The sequence below is a fragment of the Pinus tabuliformis genome, chromosome 9 (assembly GCF_031772625.1).
Source record: "Pinus tabuliformis cultivar Carrire ecotype Pingquan chromosome 9, CPIR1, whole genome shotgun sequence".
Lineage (NCBI taxonomy): Eukaryota > Viridiplantae > Streptophyta > Pinopsida > Pinales > Pinaceae > Pinus > Pinus tabuliformis.
This window is the reverse complement of record NC_142307.1, coordinates 264,875,183-264,898,497: the sequence shown is the minus strand read 5'-3', so window position 1 is coordinate 264,898,497 and position 23,315 is coordinate 264,875,183. Positions and strand designations below refer to the sequence as shown.

The 23,315-nt window shown below is 40.0% G+C and overlaps 1 protein-coding gene across 1 annotated transcript in view; it reads right to left on the bottom strand.

Annotated features, from left to right (window-relative positions):
• Nucleotides 1-22,819: 22,819 nt before the first annotated feature.
• The window catches only part of LOC149148220 (uncharacterized), a 74,913-nt gene continuing 74,417 nt past the window's right edge, over nucleotides 22,820-23,315 (bottom strand). The window contains exon 5 of the mRNA XM_089442104.1: nucleotides 22,820-23,038. Coding sequence (XP_089298230.1) covers nucleotides 22,820-23,038 — 219 coding nt within the window. The remainder of the gene's footprint in view (nucleotides 23,039-23,315) is intronic.

Here is a 23,315-nt window from a genome sequence, read left to right as displayed (position 1 = left end):
ATACGGAAATAAAACGACGTGTCCTTGATCGCTTTTTACTTTTCAGGTCAGTGACACTAATTATGAAAGTACTCCTTGGTCGCAAGATCAAGCGGTTCCCCCAGGTATTATTTTATACTTTTTCGGGCTTGAGGGACACAAATCTACGAAAAAGTTCAACTTGGAGTCTTCTTAAGTTTTTTAGACTCTCTAAAATTGAAAAACGCCGAGTTTCTCCTATACTGGGCTCGTTAAACATTTCACAGTAAAGGACCTGTTCAATTACAAACAGGAACGAACCACTCCTTCCTAGGGTTCGAATCAAAACTAGGTTGGACTCATTCGAAGGATGAGCTTATAATCAAGCATATGTTATCCTCCTCAAGCTTGTTAAAAATAAAGAGGTACTTGCCAGAAATGGTGGGGGAAAAGAGAGAAGAATGAGCCTATTTGTTACCTTTTGTCTCAGAAGAAACTTTATTACCACTCTTGAACATGACACTTTTCATTCACCTGGGTTGGGAAATCCTTTACCTCACAGTTGATCAAACCACTTTGAAAGTCTTCAGCCGGATTCCGGGGATTAACTTTGAGTCGTTTATCACCAAGCCATCTGTTGTGTCGTTATGTGTTCAAGAGGTCTGCAAGCAAAACTTTCATCTGCAAAATACTTGTCATCCATTTGACCATCCCTGAGTCAGTCCTTACAACAACATTTCTTCAACTTGAACAATGATTTCATGTTGCGGGCTTGCCTGCAACAGGTCGCTTTCTATCGACATCAGCACATTATCTAGAGAGATGACTTAGAAATCGTCAGTACCTTGAAGTCTGCATGCATCAATGGCAGGTTTCTCGCCTTTGACGTCAGTTTACATCATTGACTTTCGATCAAAGGATTCCGTGAAATGTTCGACATCAACTCATTCATTCACATCTCATGGATTGTACTGGGTACTTTGAGAACCATTGACATTACTGGTGGTCTCTCTCACGCTTGTTAACAGTTTACATCATCGACTGGTAATCAAGTGGTTTCTACCATGTTCGACATCAACTCATTTATTCGCATGGCTAGAATCGTACAAATTCGAGAAGTAGAAATGAAGACCCTGGATCTAGTTTCCACCATCCAGGCTGCGAGGAGTTTTGTATTCATTATCTAAGTAGACTAATCATAAACAGATGGCTGCGCCCATACTGTGTCTACAAAAGTCTATGATTATGATGTACTGCAAGATCATTCCTGTATCAGAGTAGTTAGTCTGTTAGTTAAAGTTTTAATCTGAGTATGGGAATGCCTACCTCAGTGATGATATAATATTATACATGTATTTTGTGTTGAAAATTGCAGGTTCTGACCAGGCTCTCCACGAGATAATCCTTGAAATGATAAAGCGCTTCACCCTTCCTAGATAATACAAAACCCTAATCTATTTCAGGCTTCGCACTTTAGGGGGCAATCTGTTACACTAAAAAATGTCACCATGACTATTTACAGTTAGGATGGCTTTATCAACAGTCATGCTACCCTCTTAGACAAGTCTTATGCCTCTGCTCTCCATGTCAAACTCCAAAAAAGAGAGAAAGTCTTTCTAAATGTATTTATCTCTGGGGACGCAGGTTCTCTCAACCTTACCTGCGGGTACGCACCCAATGTTCACAAAAGCTGCGTCTTTGGACGCTCTGTATGTAAAGAGGCAGGTGCGTCCCCCTGTAAAGGTTAAAATGCACAAGTTTCATCTTTAAAAAGTCACTTGTGGTCATTTCTAGAGCATTCTAGAAGGTTGTTCGACGTGTATTGAGCGCCTCCAGATGGTTCATGCACTCCTACCAAAGAGGAACTTATCCCATCAATAAGGGAGCTATCCCATCCAAAGAGGGGATTATCCCATTGATGGTGGACCTGATTAACTTCCTCTTGAGCACTATAAATACAGCCATTGGGCCAGAAGGAGAGGAGGTTGAAAGCTATACATTTCTAAGGGTAAATGCTGCAGGAATTAGGACTCCCATTTAGAAGCTTGTGAGGAGAGATTCCCATCTTTGCTTGTTCTATTTGGAAGTGGGTGAGCTTTGTCAAAGTAAAGGAGAACTCTTGATGGACCATGGGAGGGACTTGCACAACACCAAGGCTCAGGTTGTATTTGTTCCTTTTGTTACCTATTAATGCAAATGAGTCCATTCTTCTCAATGACTTATTATTTATGAGTTGTTTCATGTACTCCTTGGTCTATGTGTTAAATATGTTTTATTCTATGAGATTATCAAGTGCTATTTAATCGTTTGATTGTCAGTGTATGCAGGTTTCAAAGTGAAGGAGGAGCTCATCCGGATCAGCGGAGCTGGACTGCTACAACAGCGTTGGATTACAGGTAGGATCTAAACACTTGATTTCCCGTATAGTAAATGCATGTTTAGAGAAGGAGTGCTCTTGTTTGTCTTGTTTGTCACTAGAGAGTCTTAGGCTCCTAGGGAGGTTGGTTGTGTCCGCACAATCGACTCTTTCCGCCAGACATGAGGTGAAGATCATCCCAGAGGAACAACGCAGAAATATGAGCTTGTAGGGCAGAGAGGAAGGCTGGAGAGTAGCCAAGATTGCCTATGAGCATCTGTGAGGATTGTACAAAGAGTTGGCTAGCTGTGAGAGCTAAGGCTTTGTATAATTCCTATGTATTTCCACCTTGTATGATAATAAGATAGTGGGGTTTCTAGCTGAGGCTTTCCCCAAAGTATTTTCATGTGTATTGCACATTGATTCTTCTTCTTCTGGTCATATTGTTCAACTCGATCTTTAAGCTTCCGCAAATTGATAGTAGAAGTAGGTTATAGTTTTCTACTTTGATTTATATTGCATTATCGGGTTAACCTACATCAGATTTTCTACACGGTATCATAGCAAGATTTCTAGAAATTTTCTACATGGTATCAAAGCTGGATTTGTAGAAATTTTCTACATGGTATCAGAGCTGTGAACAATATACGGAGAAGAGAATTCGAAGTTTGAAGTTTGTGATCGTAGGTGCAAATCAAATTCTTATCATACTTCCAGGTTGGCCAATGGCGTTCTATGGCTTGAGACTCGAGTATGCCTTGGAAGGTAGCTCGAATTACATAGCATGGAAAGGTAGAATGGAGGCTATATTAGAAGACAAGGGATTGAAGGAATTCATTGATCAAGAAATCCCAAAGCCAGCTTCAACTAATGCACAAGAGTTTGCTGAGTGTAAGAAGTGTGTGGCGAAGGCGAGTTGGATCATCCTTGAGGGAGTTCGAGACCATATTGTCTTGAGTCTCCATGGGAAGGATACTCCATTTTCAATGTGGAAGAAATTAAAGGACCTCTACCATAACAGTATCGACCAGAGGAAATTGGCGCTCGAGGATAAGCTTCGAAGAATCAAGATGGAGAAGGGCGATACTATTTCCACATATCTGAACAAGCTCACCACCTATAGAGATGAGCTTGGTAGTGTGGGAATAACTACTGCCGATGAATATATGGTGAGCCTCACTCTCCTTGGCCTTCCAAAGAGTTGGAATAGCTACCAGGACTTTGTGAATGGAAGGGAGAAACCGTCGGATTGGGAACGACTGTGGTCGAATCTTATGCAGGAGGAGATCAGGAGGAGCACATGAGATGGTTCTTCATCCAAGGATGATGATGAAGAAAATATGGCCTTAGCAAGTAAGGCAAGGAAAATGAAGGGGAAGGCTTCTCATTCCAGATTGAATTCTTCTCATGGAGGGAAGAAGGGTGACATGTCTAAAGTGATATGCTTTAATTGTCATGAGATGGGACATTATGTGACTAAATTCCCATCGAAGAAGTCCAAGAAGGGATCCTCAAAAGGATCAGAAGGTGAGGAATTAGCCTCTCAATTCGAAATGGAATTTACCCTCATCGCATGCATGGTGTCATCAATGATGGATTGTCTTTGGTATCTTGATGGTGGAGCCTCATTCCACATGACTGGTGATAAAATTTTATTCAGTACCTTGGAGGAGAAAGACCTCAAGATGCACATAGAGATGGGTGACGATGAAAGGTATAGTGTTTCAGGAGTGAGCACGGTTGCTTTTCAGAGGGAGCATGGAGCTCCTATCACCTTGACAGATGTGAAGTATGTGTCTGGACTGAAGAAGAACCTGGTATCAATCGCAATGTTAGAGGAAAAAGGCTACGACGTTGTCTTCAGTAAAGGAAAGGTGTTCCTAAGACACATAGCCATGGGTCAGAACAAGAGGATAGGGATTCAGGTGAAGAATCTCTATAAACTAGAGGTAGATGATTGTGTAGCATTGAGTACGAAAGTAGAAATGGTGGAAAGACAAGACATTGGTGAGTTGTGGCATAGCTAGTTGGGCCATTTGCATCATGGGGATTTGAAGATAATGCAACAAATATCTACAGGACTTTCCGAAGGTAAACTTGAGCAAGTTGACACATGCAAAGGTTGTACCTTGGGAAAGTACACCAAGTCTTCCTTTCATGATTGAGATAGTCAAGTAGAGGTTATCTTAGAGCGAGTTCATACTGATGTGTGTGGACCATTCTCAACAACATCCACAATGGAGCAAATGTATTTTGTGATTTTCATTGATGACTATTCTCGTAAATGCTTGATTTATTTCATGCAGAAGAAGGACCAAACCTTCACAAAGTTTTGTGAGTTCAAAGCTTTGGTCGAGAAAGAGTTAGGGAAGAAGATCAAGGCCTTGAGAAGCGACAACAGTGGAGAATATGTCTCTCAAGAGTTTAAGGATTTTTGTTCAGCGGAAGGAATTAAATGAGAGTTGACGGCACCTCATAACCCACAGCAGAATGGGGTGGCCGAGAGGAAGAACATAACTATTGTAGGGGAAACACGGGAAATGTTGCATGACCAAGGCCTACCACTTCACTTGTGGGTTTAGGCATGCAACACAATGATCTATTTGCAGAATAGAAGACTGCATCGCATACATGGGATGAAGAAACTAGAGGAAGCTTTCTCCGGTAAGAGACCAGATGTGGGTCACTTTAGGATATTTGGCTCATCAATATATTTCCATGTGACAAAGGATGCACGAAAGAAGCTTGAGCTAACAGCAGAGTTGGGGATATTTGTGGGGTACATTGATACACCTCACTACTATCGGGTGTACTTGCCTACCAGTCAGAGGACAATGGTTTGCAGAGATCTCAAGTTTGATGAGCAGAAGGCCATGGGAGTTTCCCTTGAGAGGGAGCTCCAGCTACAAGCTATGGAGGAACTGTTGGTTCCTAAGGAGGAGAAGCCTCAGACTGATGCAGAGCAGTTGCATGTAGAGGTTACAGAAGTGGAGACATCCACTCAAGCAAAGTCTTCTAGAGACCAGATGTTGGAGGATGCAAGAGAGAATGTGGGAGCATCATATTCTCAGCGCAGACAGAGGAGGTCACCTAAGAGGTACACTGGATACATGGCCCTTGCTGGGGAATGTGTTGAGACTGAGCCATCTTCCTTTGAGGAAGCAATGTAGCAACTAATTTGGGTTGATGCTATGGTGGAGGAGTATGAATCCATAGTTTGTAACAGTGTTTGGGACGTGGTTCTGAGACCAAAGAACAAGTCAGTTGTGAGTTCCCGTTGGCTTTACAAGGTAAAGCAAGCTGCTGATGATGGGAGGATCATGTTGCTACAGTATATTTCAATAGCGGAGCAAGATGCTGACATTTTGAAAAAGGCATTGTCAAAGTGTAAATTCAAGTTCCATAGAGACATGATCAGGGTGGCAGATAATCCCTTTCTTGTTGAGAGGGAGTGTTGAAATGTGGCAACAAGAATATTCCAATTTAATTTGTCCTTGAATTATTTGTGAATTAAAATCGAATTTAGTCTTAACAGCTACTTGGAAATAATTAATTAAGTTATTTTGACTTAATTAGTTGGAGAAATTCAAGTTAGAAGTCTTTCTGAAGTCATGCAAGAGTTATCCCTTAAATTAAGGAGATAAGCCTTAAATTAAGGAGATAAGATTGAGTTATATTTGAGTTGTAATTATTTAACTCAGTTTACTGAGTTAAGTCCAGTTAAATTAGTTCCAAACTGTTTGAGGAACTAATGGTGAGTTAATAGTCAGTTGATGCATGCATGCACTCAACTAGTGTACTCCAGTTAACTGAAGATTCCCTCATCAGAAACTCATGCATGTCTATTCTGGAAAAGACTTAGCTGAGATTAAAGTCAAGGACAGTGTACTATCAGTTGCATGTGTTTTCTTATAAATAAAACTCATGCATGCAGTCAAGGAATCATTCCTTGAGGATTGCGAAGTTCTAACAGTGTGTGAAAGAGTGTTCCACTTAGTGAGGTGAAGATCATCTCAGAGGAACAATGCAAGGAAATAGGAGCTTGGAGGGCAGAGAGGAAGGTTGGAGAGCAACCAAGATTGCTTGTGAGCATTTATGAGGATTGTACTGAGATCTGGCTAGCTGTGAGAGCTAAGGATTTGTATAATTACTATGTATTTCCACCTTGTCTGATAATACAAATAGTGGGGTTTTTAGCTAAGGCTTTCCCCAAAGTATTTTCACATGTATTGTGCATTGATTCTTCTTCTGGTTATATTGTTCAGCCCGATATTTAAGATTCCGCAAATTGATAGTAGAAGTGGGTTATAGTATTCTGATTTGATTTATATTGCATTATCGGGTTAACCTACATCAGATTTTCTACAGTGATCAAGGTATTAGACCAGGCTCGTACAATTCTTGAGCGCGTCGGCTGGCTACAATACTTGACCAAATTATAGGGATTTCATGAGGAAATGACACTTAAATTTCTGCAGAATTTACAGAATGGTCACACCATGGTGAAAGGCAGGAACATAACGATCTCTAAAACAGTCATAACTGAAGTCTTTGGACTTCGAGCAGAAGGAACGAGATGGACAGACAAACATGTTCTTCTGCAGGATGCAGTTACAGTATTTCAGGACCCAGACGAGAAATTGGTGTGAGAAGGAAAAGGGGTTCACCCTACAAATTTAAGATAGCCATGGCAAGTATTGACAACCATTGTGCAGAGGTATATCACATGCAACGGATGACAGGACGAGGTAAAACCTCACCAAATTGAACTACTAGATATTTTGAAACAAAAAATTACAGTTAACTTTTTATTTTATTTAAATTTTGTGTTACATGACGTTTCTCGTCGAGTGAGAAAGGCAACAGACCCACATATAGTCATTGTCCATCATGGGTTGATCAAGTTAATCATCATTCATGGACTAGCACAACAACAACTAACCTGGGATAACCTAGTAAATCCTTCTTTGACCCTACCTATAGAAAACCCAACGACTAAAGAAGAGGAGCCAAGAGTGGCAGGTCCAAAAGGGACAAAGAAAAGGAAGAATCCCTCTTTGGCCTTGGGCCCAACAAAGCGAAGATTCTTTGTGAGAATAAAGTCACAGTGACACACCCCAATTCAAATAGATGATGCAAGGCCATCTCACGTGCCCCCTCCAAGTCCATAAGATGACTCTTTGCAGGACTATGAGGAGGAGGTTGCCTGAGTACTAGAGAATATGGGAATATTCGGTGAAGGAAGGGAGCAATCCAGGAATTTTGAAGGGAAAAATTATGCCCCCAACCAGTCTGCCCCTGCTGGCAGTCCTAGTCATGATAAAACCCTGCGATTTACTGATAATTTGGAAGAACAGAGGGAACCAGTTCCTTCTATGGAGAATCCCGTTCAAGCAGAAATGCATGTAGAGGAAACCATTAGGGAGGGAAATCAAGTAGAAGCTACTGATCCACTGGGACTCCCAGAAAAGGAAAACCCTACACAAGAAACCCTGGAAGGTGAAAATCATCTAGGGGGCACCATTTTTACAAAGTCCCCATAGGACAAGGCCCATCTAGAAGAAGACCCTGAAAATGATAATTGCTCAGGAGACACCATTCCATTTGGGTCTCTTGAGAGGGAAGCTCATGAAGAAATAAACCTAGAAGGTGGAAATCCGTCGAGAGACATGGTTCTGTTAGAACCCCATCCTCATGTTGACACAATTCCACCTGAACATGAACCTAAAGTAAATAAAGTTGTACCACCACCAGTCAAAGACCTCACGACAAAGAAAACATACAAGGACAAACTTAGGAAGTTGCTTAAAAAGTACAGGAAGCAAAAGAAGAAAATTATGCAGCTGAGAGAGTGGTTGAAGGAAGCAGTTAGGGTCAAGAAATTGAAAATAGAATTGGAGACCACACGGACCCAAATAAAACAATACTTTGGGAAAGATATTGAAACCCAGACTGAGACCCTTTTGGTTTACTCAAAAGAAACCCAAACAGAGCAATGTATTTTAGAAAATAGTGAAATGCAGACATAAGATCCTTGTGTTTTCCCACGGGAAACCAAAACGGATTTCCACACTACTCACACTGTTGTCCAAACAAATTTTGTAGAGAATATTTAGGAAGATTGTCATATGACCCAAGGAACGGCTGAGGCTGCTGTTCAGACTGACCCAATGGAAACTCAGGATGATGAGGTCCAGATAGAGGAGATGTCTGACTACATTCCCCTAGTAAGGGAAGAAGTCATTAGGAAATTGCAAAATGATCTAGCCAAGAATCAGTAGGAATTGACTCGACATAAAGAGGAAGTAGTGACCCTACGAGTACACCAGGAATTACGAAAGAAATTTGAAGCACTCACAACCATAGAGGATGAGACTTTCGTTAATTACATGGATGAACAGAAGAAATTTGAAAAAGCACAGGTCAAGTTGCAGAAGCTAAGGAGAAAATGGAGACTATTTGCTCTCTTTATTCAGATGCCTTGCCATGCCGAGCTCCTGCCACCAACTATGCACTGTTCCTGCTAGAAAGATACCTCTTATTGAAGGTCAAAGCCGTTAAGGCTGGTAAGTCAGTGGAAATTAAGACCACCCCAGACTTTGTCAAGTGTTTCAAAGAACATAATGAATAGGTACAACGCCTCTTGTGTGAATTGTACATGCATAATTTTTTATTAGAGGATGACTTAAATAGTAACCCTAGCCCCTTCATAGGGGATATCCAATTCCAATATTTTATTTCCTTTGCCACTAATTAGATCAAATGGGCTAAAGTCCATAATACTTTTCGGAAGAGAGAATATGGCATATACTTATGGGTTAGGGGAGAACCTACAAAACCCCTGCACCTCTATGTCCAGCAAAAACAGTTCATGAAATGAACAGGTGTTGTGGGCCAATTAGGACTACTACAGATAGAAATAATACAGGCATAGAATGAATACATCTAGGAAATCAAAGAAGAAGCTTTGTCTACAGCCAGACAAAGATGGGAAGCCTCCAACAATAATGTCAGGAATAGAGAGCCATTTGGGTTCAGAAATTTCAAAGTTGCCTCCACTCGCTTACACAAATACAACAACATGGTCCTAATCATGGGCCCTGATTGGATAGGGTGTCGATATAGAAGTCCAATTATCTGGTATCCTCTAGATGGGTACCGCAGTGATTATAACTTGCCAAATCATCAAGTGAACCTGTGTTTTGCAGTGCTCAAATAGAAAAATGGTTTCAAGTTGTATAAGGAGGAAGTATATCCTACTTATTCCTTAACTCAACTACACCTTAACCATTTTATTGCATGAGGACATGCAAAAATGTAAGCATGAGAGTATGTTGGGCTGAGGAAAAGCTATTTTTTATCCTTGTAAATAGCTTAATTATGCACTTGTCTTCACATGTTTATCTTTGTTTTATGAATAAAAATAGAAGAAACAATAGTAGAAGCTGGGTAAAATTAATTAGTAACAAATTAGATAAATATGGGCACAAAAATCTCACTTTCACTATCTTTATATGCAGGGACACAGATTGGACGATTGTTGTTCAATCGATAGAACAACAACAACCAGTAAAGGAAAAAGGATAATGTCTTGAGTATGGAAGACAACAGAAGGCCAGGAAGACCCATGCTATTCTATGATGAAGTTAGATCGAGCGCTGCAAAATCCTCAGGATCCCTTGATCCCGAGTATTTGCTTCTATCCATTTACTTTTCCAAAAAGTTATATAAAGCCGTAAGGCGAACTGAATAGTTAGTTAGGAATTCGCAGATTGTAACTATTCTTTTTGGACATATAATACTTTCATCATGATGATGCTATAACTCTATTATTAATTTTAATGAAGAATACTGTGTTTCATCCATAATCGTATTTTGAATATCTAACAACGAGACTTCTAGAGACTTTGGGCCAAGTCAATAGGAGATCTTTTGCTTCAATTGTGCTATAATTATTTATGCTTATTCTCATAACTATTTATTATTGTTAATTTGTAAAGCTAGCATCATTCTGATTACTAGGAGGATTGATGATTCTGATTTATGTTTGCTGTTCAGTCAAGATTCTAGATTTAGCTATGTGTTATATATGCATGATAATATTTATTGAATTGGTTATGTTAATTTCAGTATTAGATCGCTTTTCATTCTAAAGTAACGCTATCATAAATTTCAAAGCCAGAGTTGATTGCTTTCCATGAGATGCTTATTTGGTTATTTTTTGTTCAATTGTTATAGCTTTCCTTCATGTTAAATGAATTAGTTTCAATACTAGCTAGATTGCTGAGAGTGGTTTTTTCTATTTGCATTATGATTCAGTTGCTTGTAGAATAGATTAAGTAGCCTTGAAAGTGTGTTACGAATTTCTTTTAGAATTGTTTGGATTGAATTTAGAGAGATATACATTAGCAATTGCAACAATTCCAACTTATTTCATTATGAATTGACCTATGAACTCAATGCATATACAATGCTGACACTCCTGAAATAAAAATATTTTCCCTGGGCTGATGATTAATGTAGGTATTAAGATTGCTTGTAATAAGACATTTTAGTGCACCAACAATTGCCACATATCTTCTTAGAGATAAGCTACCATTGCTCAAGCTATCTTATTTCCATTATGTTTGCAAGCATAGTCCAATATTTTTCTATTAATGAAATGAAGTGTTTTTCTACTGCATCTCTGTGTTTATGAGTATATCTATAAGTTGTTGCATTTCTGTTTAAGTTCGGATCAATGGTATCAGAGCAGTCTGCTATTTCTATATTTTATTTGCATGTCCCCAACGAGGTCATGGTATAAGGAGTTAGGGCTCGATCTCGTTGAACCATTGCATGATCAACCTCACAAAACCCGACAACATCCCATGGTGGAAGAAAAGAAAGACGAGGGGGCAGAAGATACTTTCAAAATGTTGCTCGAAGAAGCCCTCGAACGATAGAGGGACGCGATGATGGATAACTTTACCCAAATCCTTCGACGACTACCCACAGGTGATGCATATTCATCGAGTAGCTGCTCTAGAGGTGCCACTCATTTTAAGGTACAAGTTAACTTCGATATTCCCATATTCGAAGGCCTCATAGATGCAAACACTGTAGATAAATGGTTAAATCTATTGAAAGGGTATTCTTCAGTTCATGACTTTTCCAATTGAGAAAATGTTACATTTTCACTTCTCAAAGCCACCCCACACATCAAGGATTGGTGGGAAACCTACTGTGAACAAAACAACGAGAGTGAACCCTCGTTGTTTTCAGTTGCACCCACTTGGAATTCTTTCTGAGATGCCATCAAGGAACAATATTACCCTATTGGGAGCTATGAAGATAAATATATAAAGTGGTGCACGCTATGGCGGGGAAGGGACCAAGATGTGTCGAAGTTCACGAATGCTTTCCATACCCTTTGCATGAAGCTTGGTATCAAGGATACTGAGTGGCATTTGCTGCTCAAGTACTGCGGCTATCTACATAAGTACATCCAGGACGAGATGGAGTTCTTAGACATTTTCTAGCTTGGCACGACGTATCATTACACTGTAAATATTGAGCAGAATTTTAAACAGAAGAAGCGAGACTTTGGATCTGCGAATCCAAAGCAAGGAAAAGGTGCCCCCAAACCACAGAACAAGGGACCAAGCCAAGGCGGGGCTACCCAGGACAACCTGCTGAATTCGCAAGTAAAGAACAACACCACAAAGACAAAGAAGGATATGGGAAAATGGTGTGAGTTCCATAAGAGCCCCACTCACAATACAAGTGAGTTTCAGGCCAAGTAGTCACTGGTGGCCGAGTTGAAGGCTTCTAAATCAGATGCAGGTATTGACTCTGAACCAGAACCCGATAATGGGATTGACAAAGGGAAGTAGATCATTGATGCAGAGCCTAATGCCATTGTGGCCACCAAAAAGATCCAGAAAATTGAGCCTGAAGGTCCAGAGGAGGAAGAATGCCTCTTCCACTCACAGATGTGAGTGAAGGGTTCTCTGCTACGGTTCATTGTTGAGAACGGGAGCCAAAAGAACCTCATTTCAGCACAATTAGTGAATTGGTTGGGCCTAAAGACTACAACACATCCACAGTCATACATCATCTGGTGGATTCACCAAGGATGCGATCTTCGCGTCAGCCAACAGTGTCACCTTCCCTATAACATTAAGCCCTTCACAGATGAAGTATTGTGTGACTTTGCTCCTCTTGAAGCTTTTGATGTATTGTTAGGACAACCATACTTGTGGAAGCGACATGATGTATATGAGTCTAGACCTCGCTATGTGATTATTACTTTGGCTAATAACTTGTATATGATACCAGAGGTAGTACCGCCTACCACCATCTCTTTGATCATTGCAAAGAAATGCAATAAGATCATTTCCCAGACCAGGAAATTCATTTTCCTTATGATTCACCCCCAAGGCAAGAATAAGGTTGTGGCCATGGCTTCCAGGCAGGGCTCCTTTGCATAGCAACACTAGATGGAAAAGGTCGTGGAGGAGTACAGGGACGTTTTTGCATCACCCACAGGGGTACCTCTGCACTGTCAAGTCAAGCACTCCATTGATCTGACCCCAGGCATGTTGCTACCCAATGGACTAATCTATTGATGCTCTATTCTGGAGAAGGTTGAGACCAAGAGGAAGATTCAGGAACTACTACAGAAAGGGCACATCAGGCCAAGCTCATCACCCTGTGGGAGCCTAATTATATTGGTACAGAAAAAGGATGGGACCTGGAGGCTCTGTATTGACTATCAGGCACTGAACAAGATCACTGTCTAGAATAGGTACCCAATCCCATGTATTGATGACCTTCTGGACTAGCTCAAGGGGGCCAAATATTTCAACAATATTGACTTGAAATCAGGTTATCACTAGGTTCCTATCAAACCCTCTGATGTGTGGAAGACTACCTTCAAATCCAAGGAGGGCCTTTTTGAATGGTTGGTCATGCTGTTCGGATTGACGAACGCCCCTGCAACCTTCATGAGACTGATGGATGACATCTTGCGGCCCTTCACCAATGCATTTGTGGTGGTGTATTTAGATGACATCTTGATCTTCAGTTAGAATTGGGAAGAGAATGTCCACCATATTCGACAGGTCCTTCAATCCCTTCGACAACACAAGCTGTGTGCTAACTTGGAGAAATGTACCTTTGGCCTGACCCAGGTTCAATATCTAGGGTACATCATTGATGATTAGGGTGTACATGTGGACCCATCCAAGATACAAGTCATTCAGGATTGGCTAGCCCCAACCACTCTAATAGAGCTCCACAGCTTTTTGGGTCTTGCTAGTTTCTACCGTAGGTTGATGTTGGGGCTCTCACATATCGCTTGGCCTTTAAGTCAAGTCACCAAGGGTGAGTGAAAGCCAAGTTCCTTTGGTCGGAAACCCAACATCAATCATTCTCTGAGTTGAAGAATCACCTCTATTCTGCACCAGTGATCACATTACCAGACCTACAACAACCATTTGAGATTGAGACAAATGCCTCTGACTATTTCATTGGTGCAATTCTTACTCAACATGGGCATCCAATGACTTACCACAGTGAGACGCTTTCAGACACAGTCCAAAAGTACCCCACTTACGACAAAGAAATGTATTCCATTGTGTAGGCTTTCCGTCAATGAAAGAATTACATTATGGGGAAGGAAATGGTAATCCACACAGATCACTGACCTATACAGTTCATACAGGCACAAGGGAAGTTACAAAATGATTGTCATTAGAAATGGTCCACCTATCTGCAATAGTTCCTTTTGAACATTAAGTATAAGAAGGGCAACATCAATAATGTCGTTGATTGCCTCAGCTGACCAATGGTCATGGCGCTAATCACTATGCTCGACTCCTGTGGGCATGAGACATCAGGGTGGCCGCATCATAGAGCGATCCAGAATTTGGTAGCATATAACAGACACTCCCGGAAGGGAAGAAAGTTCCAAATTTTCATCTTCAGGATGCACCATTATGCAAGTTGGGACACATATGTGTTCCTTCAAGTGAGTGTGCCAAGATGATTTGGGAGGCACACTACAGTTGGGTCGTTGGACATTTCGGAGTAGAGAAAACCATGGAAGTATTGCAAAAGTATTTTTATTGGCTGAAACTTCATTAGGATGCTGGGAAGTACATTAGATCCTACACTGCCTACGCCATTGCCAAACCAACCATCAAGAAGCAAGGCCTGTATACTCCTCTACCTACTCCTAGTTTGCCTTGGCAATCTGTATCCATGGATTATATGTCAGGTCTTCTACCAAGCATGAAAATGATTGCATTTTCATGGTCATTAACAGATTCTCTAAGATGGCCATCATGGTGGCCTGCAAGAAGAGTATCACAGCAGAGGCCACTGCTAAGCTCTTCCTTGAGCGAGTGTGGGTACACTTTGGGATCCCACAGTCCATTATCTTAGATCTGGACAACAGATTCCCGAGTGCATTTTGATCAAGTCTGTAGTCAATGCTGGATACAAAACTCACTAAGTCCATGGATTTCCATCCCCAAACTGATGGCCAAACAGAGGTTGTCAATAGGATGATCATAGACATTCTGTGCATGTACAACTCGAAGAATCCACACACATGGGATAAAAGTCTCTCCTATGTCCAACACAACTACAACAAAGCTCTCCACAACTCAATAGGCCATAACCCATTTTAGGTAGGGCTAGGATTTTAGCCATTATGCCCCATTGATGTGGCCATACCATTTGCAACCACTCAGGTAGATTCGACTCACGTGCAATATGAAGTTGGAAGGGCTAAGAACTTCATTGAGTGCATTCAACACATCTACCAATAGGTCCATGATATATTGGTCAGATCCAATGCTAAGTTCAAGAAGCGCCATGATCAACATCGAGTGCTGCACAAATTCTAGGTGGGCGACAAAGTTTGGTTACATTTGTAGGAGCGCCTTGTTGGGACCCACTGCAAGCTTCACCCACTTCGATATGGGCCATACACCATCACCAAGGCCATCAAGGAGAATGCCTTCGAGCTCAGCATCCCACCATTTCTTGGTCTGCACCTAGTGTTCAATGTAGATTGCCTTTGGCCATACTTTCCACCATTGTTGGACGCATCTAACATTGTGGAACATCTCACACCAATAGAGCTCAACCCGGACTGCATGGAACATGCCACAACTGATCAGATCATGGACACATAGATCAAGAACACTTAACAACAGAGGATACAACTATATCGAGTTGTCAAAGTAGGCCAATTCCTTCACCAAGGCAAATGGCTCACCAAGGACCAAGTTCAACAAAACTTTCCTCATCTCATGGAGGAACTCAATGCAATGGGAACCATTGCTTCCTAAGGGGGGAGGACTGATCCAGGTAGATATTGGTGGCCACCAGCCTATTCCACTTCGACCCTCACCATTGTTTATTTCAGTTTTTAAGTTTCTTTAATTGTAGCATAGTTTACTATTTTTCGCAATTTTTCGGGTCCTAAACTTTCGAAGCCGTTTTGAGGCCCTAAATGACATTTTTTTGGCAAAGTTCCACCACCGATTAATATGTTTGGAAAAATTCCACCGCCGATTACATAGGTAATCGCTAGCGGAATTTTTCCAAAAAAGCATCGTTTAGGGCCTCAAAATAGCTCTGGAAGTTTAGGACCCAAAAACTGCCAAAATTAGTAAACTATGCTACAATTAAGGAAATCAAAAAATTGAAAGAAACAATGGTGAGGGTCCAAGTGGAATAGGTGGGTGGCCACCAATATCCACCTGGATTAGCATGTGTGTGAAATGAGCTGCCGTAACAACAACCATCAGTGCAAAACAGTGTCATGCATGCGACAACAGTGAGATGCAAACAAAAACTGAAATGATGCTTCTATAAGCTAATATACATTAAAACGATAGCGGGTGTTCAACAAAACTAAGAAAAACACATTTGTTCAAAGTGAAATATGAAAAGAAATAGAAAGAAGAAAGTGATATGAAAAGTAGACTTACCTGGAAAAAGTTGAGCTGAATGTGCTGAAGACTCCTAGATGTGTTGTGGGATGTCTAAGCTCCAAGATTGATGTGAGGAATGAGCTCTGCAATGTCTAATAAATGATTTTGAGGCTTATGACGTGCATGTCAAAAATCTTGGAAAAAGCGACACTTGGTGGGAATTTTCTAAAACAATCTTTGCATGTAACCTTCAACTGCTAAAAATAGATCCCTAAAATTTAGGGATGCTTTTTTCATGTTTCCTTTTGCTATTTCGGGACAAAGTAGCATATGTATCCAAATTAGGATTGCTCAGTCCCGGGGGGAATCGGTCAACCTGAATACACATGTAGCAATCTGCAAGCCTGGGAAAGGGATTTGTGCAGTTTCTGGGCTAAGCAGGGTAGGTTGTCCCTCAGGTATTGCGCAATATCTGGGGTCAGCAGGTCACTACCTCCCAAAATTGCATAATTTATGGGCTGAAGCCCAGTGACTGACTGGATTGGGAAATTTTCTGAGGGAGAGTTGCCTGGCTGGATTGCACAATATTGGAGCCCAACAAGCAACCCAACAGGATTGTACAATTTCTGGAGGGAAGGTTGGTTCCCCTCTAGAATTGCACAATTTTCTGAGTGAACCTCTCAGCTAGCAAGTTGACATGCATATGCTGGCACGCCTTTGAAACTTAGTTGAAGCCTATGTACTTGACAATACAATACATGCTGCTAATGATGGTTGGTAGGGAGGCTCCAAAATGAAGCTAAGGAAAAATTTTGGAGGGTGGTTGTAGCCGCTGCAAAAAGACAATACCACAAAGCCTCAATTTTCTTACCAAGACCTTATAGCCTTTCCTTTTTCAGTTTTAATAATACTTTGTCTCACATCTTGAATGACTTCTCTATTATGTAATGATTATGAATACCCATGTATTTTTCCTATGAATTTTTCATTGCCTCTTGTACATATATATGGATTTGTTTATTTTATACAAACTTCCAACCCTCAAGCATCACCTATAAGATCCTCCCTTACTTCACGTTCCTGCCCATATGCAACATCCAAAGGTGAAGGTGTAAAATATTGAAAACAAGTTTCAAATGGGGAATTACTAGTAGAAGTGTGGAATACTCTATTATAAGAGTTTTTTTATATATACTAGAATTCCATCCCATGTCTTTGGAGCTTCTAATTATAACCCCTCAAAAGTTGTATCAAATCTTATTAAATACTATTTTCCCTTATGTTTGTGGATGGAATATTGTAGACCTCTTTAACTTCATGTCCATATTCTCCCACAATGTAGTCCAAAATGAACTAAGAAATATTGTGTGCCTGTCTAAAATGATGCTCCTTGGTATCCCAAAGTGCACCTAGACCTGTCCAAAGAACAAGTTTGCTGCCTCTTTCCCATCGATGGTATTTTTACAAGGCATAAAAAAAACATCTTGTTGAACCTATCAACTACCATGAACATGTAGTCATGTCCCTTCCTAGTTGTTGGTAAACCTCCCATAAATTCCATGGAAATGCTTTCCTAGGGACAAGTGGATATAGGTAAGGGATGATATAAACCATGTTTCCTTTTAATAGACTTGTTGGTACCAAAAAGCATGCATCCTTTTATGAAATTAGCTACATGTTCTTACATCTTGGGCCAGTACACATACCCCTGCAAGTTGTACACTGTCTTCCCTACACCAAAGTTCCCTGCAACCGTGGAGGTGTGAGTCTCTCTAATCAGCTACAATCACTCACCTTTAGGAACACATAGCTTATCTAGCCTATAGGGTAACCCATCGTGGAGATGGTAGTCAATGATGCTTCTTAGGTCCTAAAATTGTCATGTTTAATTCACATTTTCACCATATGCTTACTCATGGTTTCATTGTTATTACTATTTCTTTGCACAACTATTGAGCTAATTATCTTAAATTGAAGCATGATGAGGTGATTTGATGAATTTCCTTTTTTTTAATGATTTAAGAGAATTAATATGGGATTTTCACTAATGATGGTCAATGTGATGTTTTATTCTTATGATAAGTGAAGAGTTCTCGTTCATCTAGCTCAGTTCATGTCCATACAACACTATTCTTGCACCCTTGAGGGTTCTTGCACTAAGAACCGATTGTGCATGTTGTCTTCGACACTTTTCACATATGTTGCATGTCAAGTTTCTCAGGAAAACATATGGAGTCAAAAACAAATAATTGGTCCACCAACTTCTACATGAAATACATTTATGCCCACACTAATCCGCTTGCACTAAAGAACAATCAATTTGGGGATTTGATCAATCAACACACTTTCTGGGAAAACCGAAGAAGGTTTTTGTCTAAAATAATGTTTTAACACCTCCACATGAGTTGGAATGCACCCATGTCACACGTGTGGGTTTATAGAAAAAATTGACAAATCAGCCTCAAAATTCACATTGTTTTCAAACTGTCAAATTTGTCCTTGATTCTTGTGCAGATGAAAGAGAATCTCGAAAATACAGAAGGCGAGTTTTGTTCTCATTATAATAAATTGACTAAGACTCAATCCATTTTCCACAATTCATCAAGGTTTGAGCGTTACACAGAGTTGTTTGAGGCCAATTTGTTAAAAATGCAGAAATTTCCAGAATAAAAAAAATTGGTATGTTAGAGCCAAAATTCATCTCGTAACCTCCATAAAAATCCCATCCATGGCTTGTGTGAAGGGGAGGATGTTATTTTAATTTCATATTGTTGGTTGGAGCTTGGAGCATATTGCTTTTGATGTAAATAAATGAACAACATTTTAATAAAATTCATGCTAGGTTCTATAATTTAATTATGTGTGTTTAATTCCTTCACTGCATTTTTTTTTTGTAGGAGGCATGAGCTAGTTGGTTGGGCCCACCAATCTAGATAATTTCCATCCTCCTAATGCATTCATTTATCTATGTTTTAGATATGTTAATTGATGCTTCATATTTTTTCCATTTGGTGTGCTAATCTGTGCATTTAGTTTCATATCAGGAGATTTATGGTGAAAAAATCATATTCTTTATCTCTCAGCTAGCTATATATCTTTGATCTATTTATGGTTCATATCCATGATTCTGGAAACTCTATAACTGTGTAAATGATGAGCTTTTATGGTAGATGTTTTATTCATAAATTGTTCTCATAATCAATTGTTGAACAAATGCCATAACAATATATTCATATGTGTATCAAGTTAATTAAGCCAACCAACACTATGTATTACACTTTTTTCGTAAAGGTTCTGGACTTTGGCTATCACCTGGAGTGCATTTTGGAGAGGTAATCCATAAGTTGCAATCTGTAATTGATTTATTTGTTTCTACATATAAAAAACATAGTTCATATTCAAGTGATTCAACATATTTAATAACAACATCTTAATACATGAAATGCAATAGGTTCATTAAGATTTGGAAGTCCCTTTCCATGTATTTGAATTTTTTTGAATAACAATTTGGGTTGCATTAAAAACTAGAGTGTTGGCTAGATTGAAATTCAAATTGCAAGTCTAGTACCACTATTGACTTGTTTATGCTTGTACATCCAAACAAAGTATGTATGTTGTTGAGTGGATTATGAATGACAAAGATATACCGGTGCATGTAATGAGTTGTCTTGCATGGATTCTATTAGAGTTTGCATTAAAAGGATTTTCAATATTAAATTCTAGACCTATAGCTTTTCTATGTTATTATAAACAAATTGATCATTTTGTTTTTAAAAGTTACATAACATTAACATATTTTTACATGATTGATTGTTGTTTCCAGAATTAATATTTAATTGAGTTTAGTTGTAAAGGATTGAAGTGTACATGAAAGTATAAGGTCTGAGTGAATGGATTAATTAAATTTGAGTGAGAACAATTATTCACATGATGCTTTGATTACACAATTAGTAGATTTAGAGTCCTACTTGCATTTATTTTAATTTCACATAGAGATAATCTTTGATAAAGGTGTGTGTAGGCCCGGTTGGAGTTCTGTGAGGGAATTTATTTTACAGATATAAGTTGTGCAGGATTTCAATTTCCTTTCTTTTTAATTTATTGAGGATAGACTTTACATTCTCTTAAGTAAATGTTCAAGTTTCCAGTTAATTAGTAGCTAGGGTTTGTAGTTATTTTTCAAATAGGGTTTGCATTTTCACAGTCACAATTTTCTTTCTAATGGCTAGTAGTTAATGTTTTCTCTTTAGTTTCCACTAGTTTTTCTTTTAATTTCCATATCTAGGGTTTGATTTTTAATTATCAACAATTAGGGCATGCCTTTCATTAGGGTTTGTTTTCCATTATTAGTAAATGTAGGATGATTGATTGCAATAGCTAGGGTTTTGTTTTTAAATATTAGTTTTGAGTGCAGGATTGGAACATGATATTGACTAGTGCAAGAACTCAAGAAGTGAGAAATTTCTAGAAAAATTAGGGTTTTGTTTTGCAGGTTGTTGAAGTCTCTCTTTGGCGTTTCCAGTTTTGCATCTTGAATACCACGGACCCTAGATTGACATTAAGTGTTGGTCTATTAGTCAAACACATACTACACCGAACATTTTGGCACCATTTCCAGGGAGGCGCTTAGGGGATTGATCTTGGTGACCTATTGCATTTGGTTTTCTTTTTCACCTAGTTTTTCTTGCAAGCTTTTGTTTCTTTCCTACACATTTTTCAAAGTTTTTTACTTTTTTATTTCTCAGGTGTTGTAAGAAACCCCCCTTATCTATTCATCCACGTGATGACAAAATATACCAACTTGCTTATTGAACATAAAAAATGGTATTTGGAGGAATCTTTTAATGAGTGTAGAAATTCCTTGTAGATTGAAACTGCTAATTGTAATTTACTAAAACAATAGACTTTAATCTACTCTACTCATTAGCGGAAGCAATCAAATGATCCTGAAATCATGAAGCATAGAAGAGAAAGAATTCAATCAACACATTACACAATGATTTCCTCAGGAAAGCCACAACTAAAAACCCCTGCTATCTGTCTATTGCATTAGTTTGAGAAGATTACAATTCTTTTCTCAAGCCCCAATAACCTACACACCATCACTATCTATATCATTGCTTCCTAGACCAGCCTAGGCCAATACTTAACCAATTTCTAACTTTCCCAAGTCCCTATTTCCTTGCGTTGTTTCCTTGGGAATTAGACCCTGTTGGCTTGTTGGAGCCTAACCCAGGTTTAGAGTTAATTAGCCAAACAAATACCTGTACTACTGGCCCTTTCGGCAACAGTCCACCGAGCATGGATTGAGGTCTCACCCGAAGTATTATGGGGGGTTGCTAGAACCAGGTTTCCGCACCCTTGAGATGTTTGAGGGGTTGATTTGGTCCAACCGATAGTCCCTTCACGCAAGTTACTTCACACACTTCCCTGGCCTTCGCACCTTGATATATTCACCTTTGTGCAGCCCTAACCAGGGGTTATGGAGCTTTTTCACTGATGGAGCAATGATCTGCGCGATCTCCCTAAGTCACACCTAATATCTTACTTATATTCTTATAACAATTAGTTATCTTCGCGTAAACAGATGCCTTATATTATATTTACTTATTCAACACATTCATATGAGTTCGTACAGTAAATAAATAGTAAACTTTCAATTCATGCCCAATAATACATAAACTAGGAAAAGATACACAAAAATATGGTAAAACTTCTCTTTTATTAATTCTTCCCACAGTTACAGACTCGACCTGCCCTATGCACTCAAATACAGGGGTCCGCACACTCAGCTGCAGACTACTAGGCCTCTGCGCACTTAGCTGCAAAGCCTTCTCCTACTTTATGACCAAAGACATGACTTACACTTCGACTCAATGCTTCATCAATTCCTTAGATCCATCCATGCTTAAATTAGATTCGATTTCTTCTACACTTAGAGCCTCGCTCTATTTATACAATCCCACGGTCCGCGGACCATGGGTAGATATTTCAAATTGACATTACATTACAAAAACAAGAGCGGAAAACCCTATGACTCTATTATGACTTCGCACCCACAATTCGAGGATTCTTTACAATGGACTTAGTCAAAACTTGGGCTTTAAGCCCCAAAACATGCCTTGGGGGGGATTCCACACCCAACAGGCTCCCAACACAAAAATCGCGACCCGCCCTCGAGTCACTCTATTAGTGCGGAGATCTTTGTGTGGAGACCCTCCAACTCTGCTCAGACAGTTGCAAGGTTGGCAGCGCACTGAAAGACTGCCTGCTAAATCTCCTGTACTTGTTGTTCCGAGACCGTGGTGACATAACTGCTCCCTTGCATCTGTTCCTGTGTCCCTTGCATTTGCATGAGCTTGCCTCCAATTTTTGTTCTAATAACAAAGGCATCGTCAATCCAGGGCTGAATGTGCTCCTTCAAAACTGGCTCTCTATGTCGTGTTGCGTCTACTTGTTCTTTAAGCACTCTGTCGTGTTGCATTCGTGCAAGCCTCTTAGTGAGGGCCACCATCTCTGCACTCAACCGCAGTTCTGCTATATGAAGGTTTAGCTCCAGCTGAACCTTGGACATTCATTCTCGCACATCAAGCACCCCTGCTGCTAATTTGTGGATGCATGCCTCTGCTGGTGCTTCTGTTGGGATGGCCAGCTCAGAGACCATCTGGCAGGCTTCTTCCAGTACCTGTGCCATATGCCTGTTCTGTGACATGAACTCGTCACGCTGCAAGCTCAAGTGCTCCATGTTGATCTTTTGCTCACTCAACACCTGCAACATGCGGCTCTCCCTAGCCTGCAGTTTTGTAGTAATCCCATCCTATAGAACATAGAGTGTCTCTTGCGATAGTTAAGCCATGTTGATCCCTATCCCTTTTAGTGCACTAACCTTAGGCTAGTCGGCCTCATTTGCTATAACCAGTGCCCCTTCTGGCAACACTATTGTGTTGGTTGTATGAGCGTGCAACATTTACTCAGCTGCAATTGTACCCATTGCGAGGTTGGTTGAAAGAGCACCAGCCTGAGGAGTGTGCACCTACAACTCCTAAATCTGTGCTCGGAAGGCCCCCAAC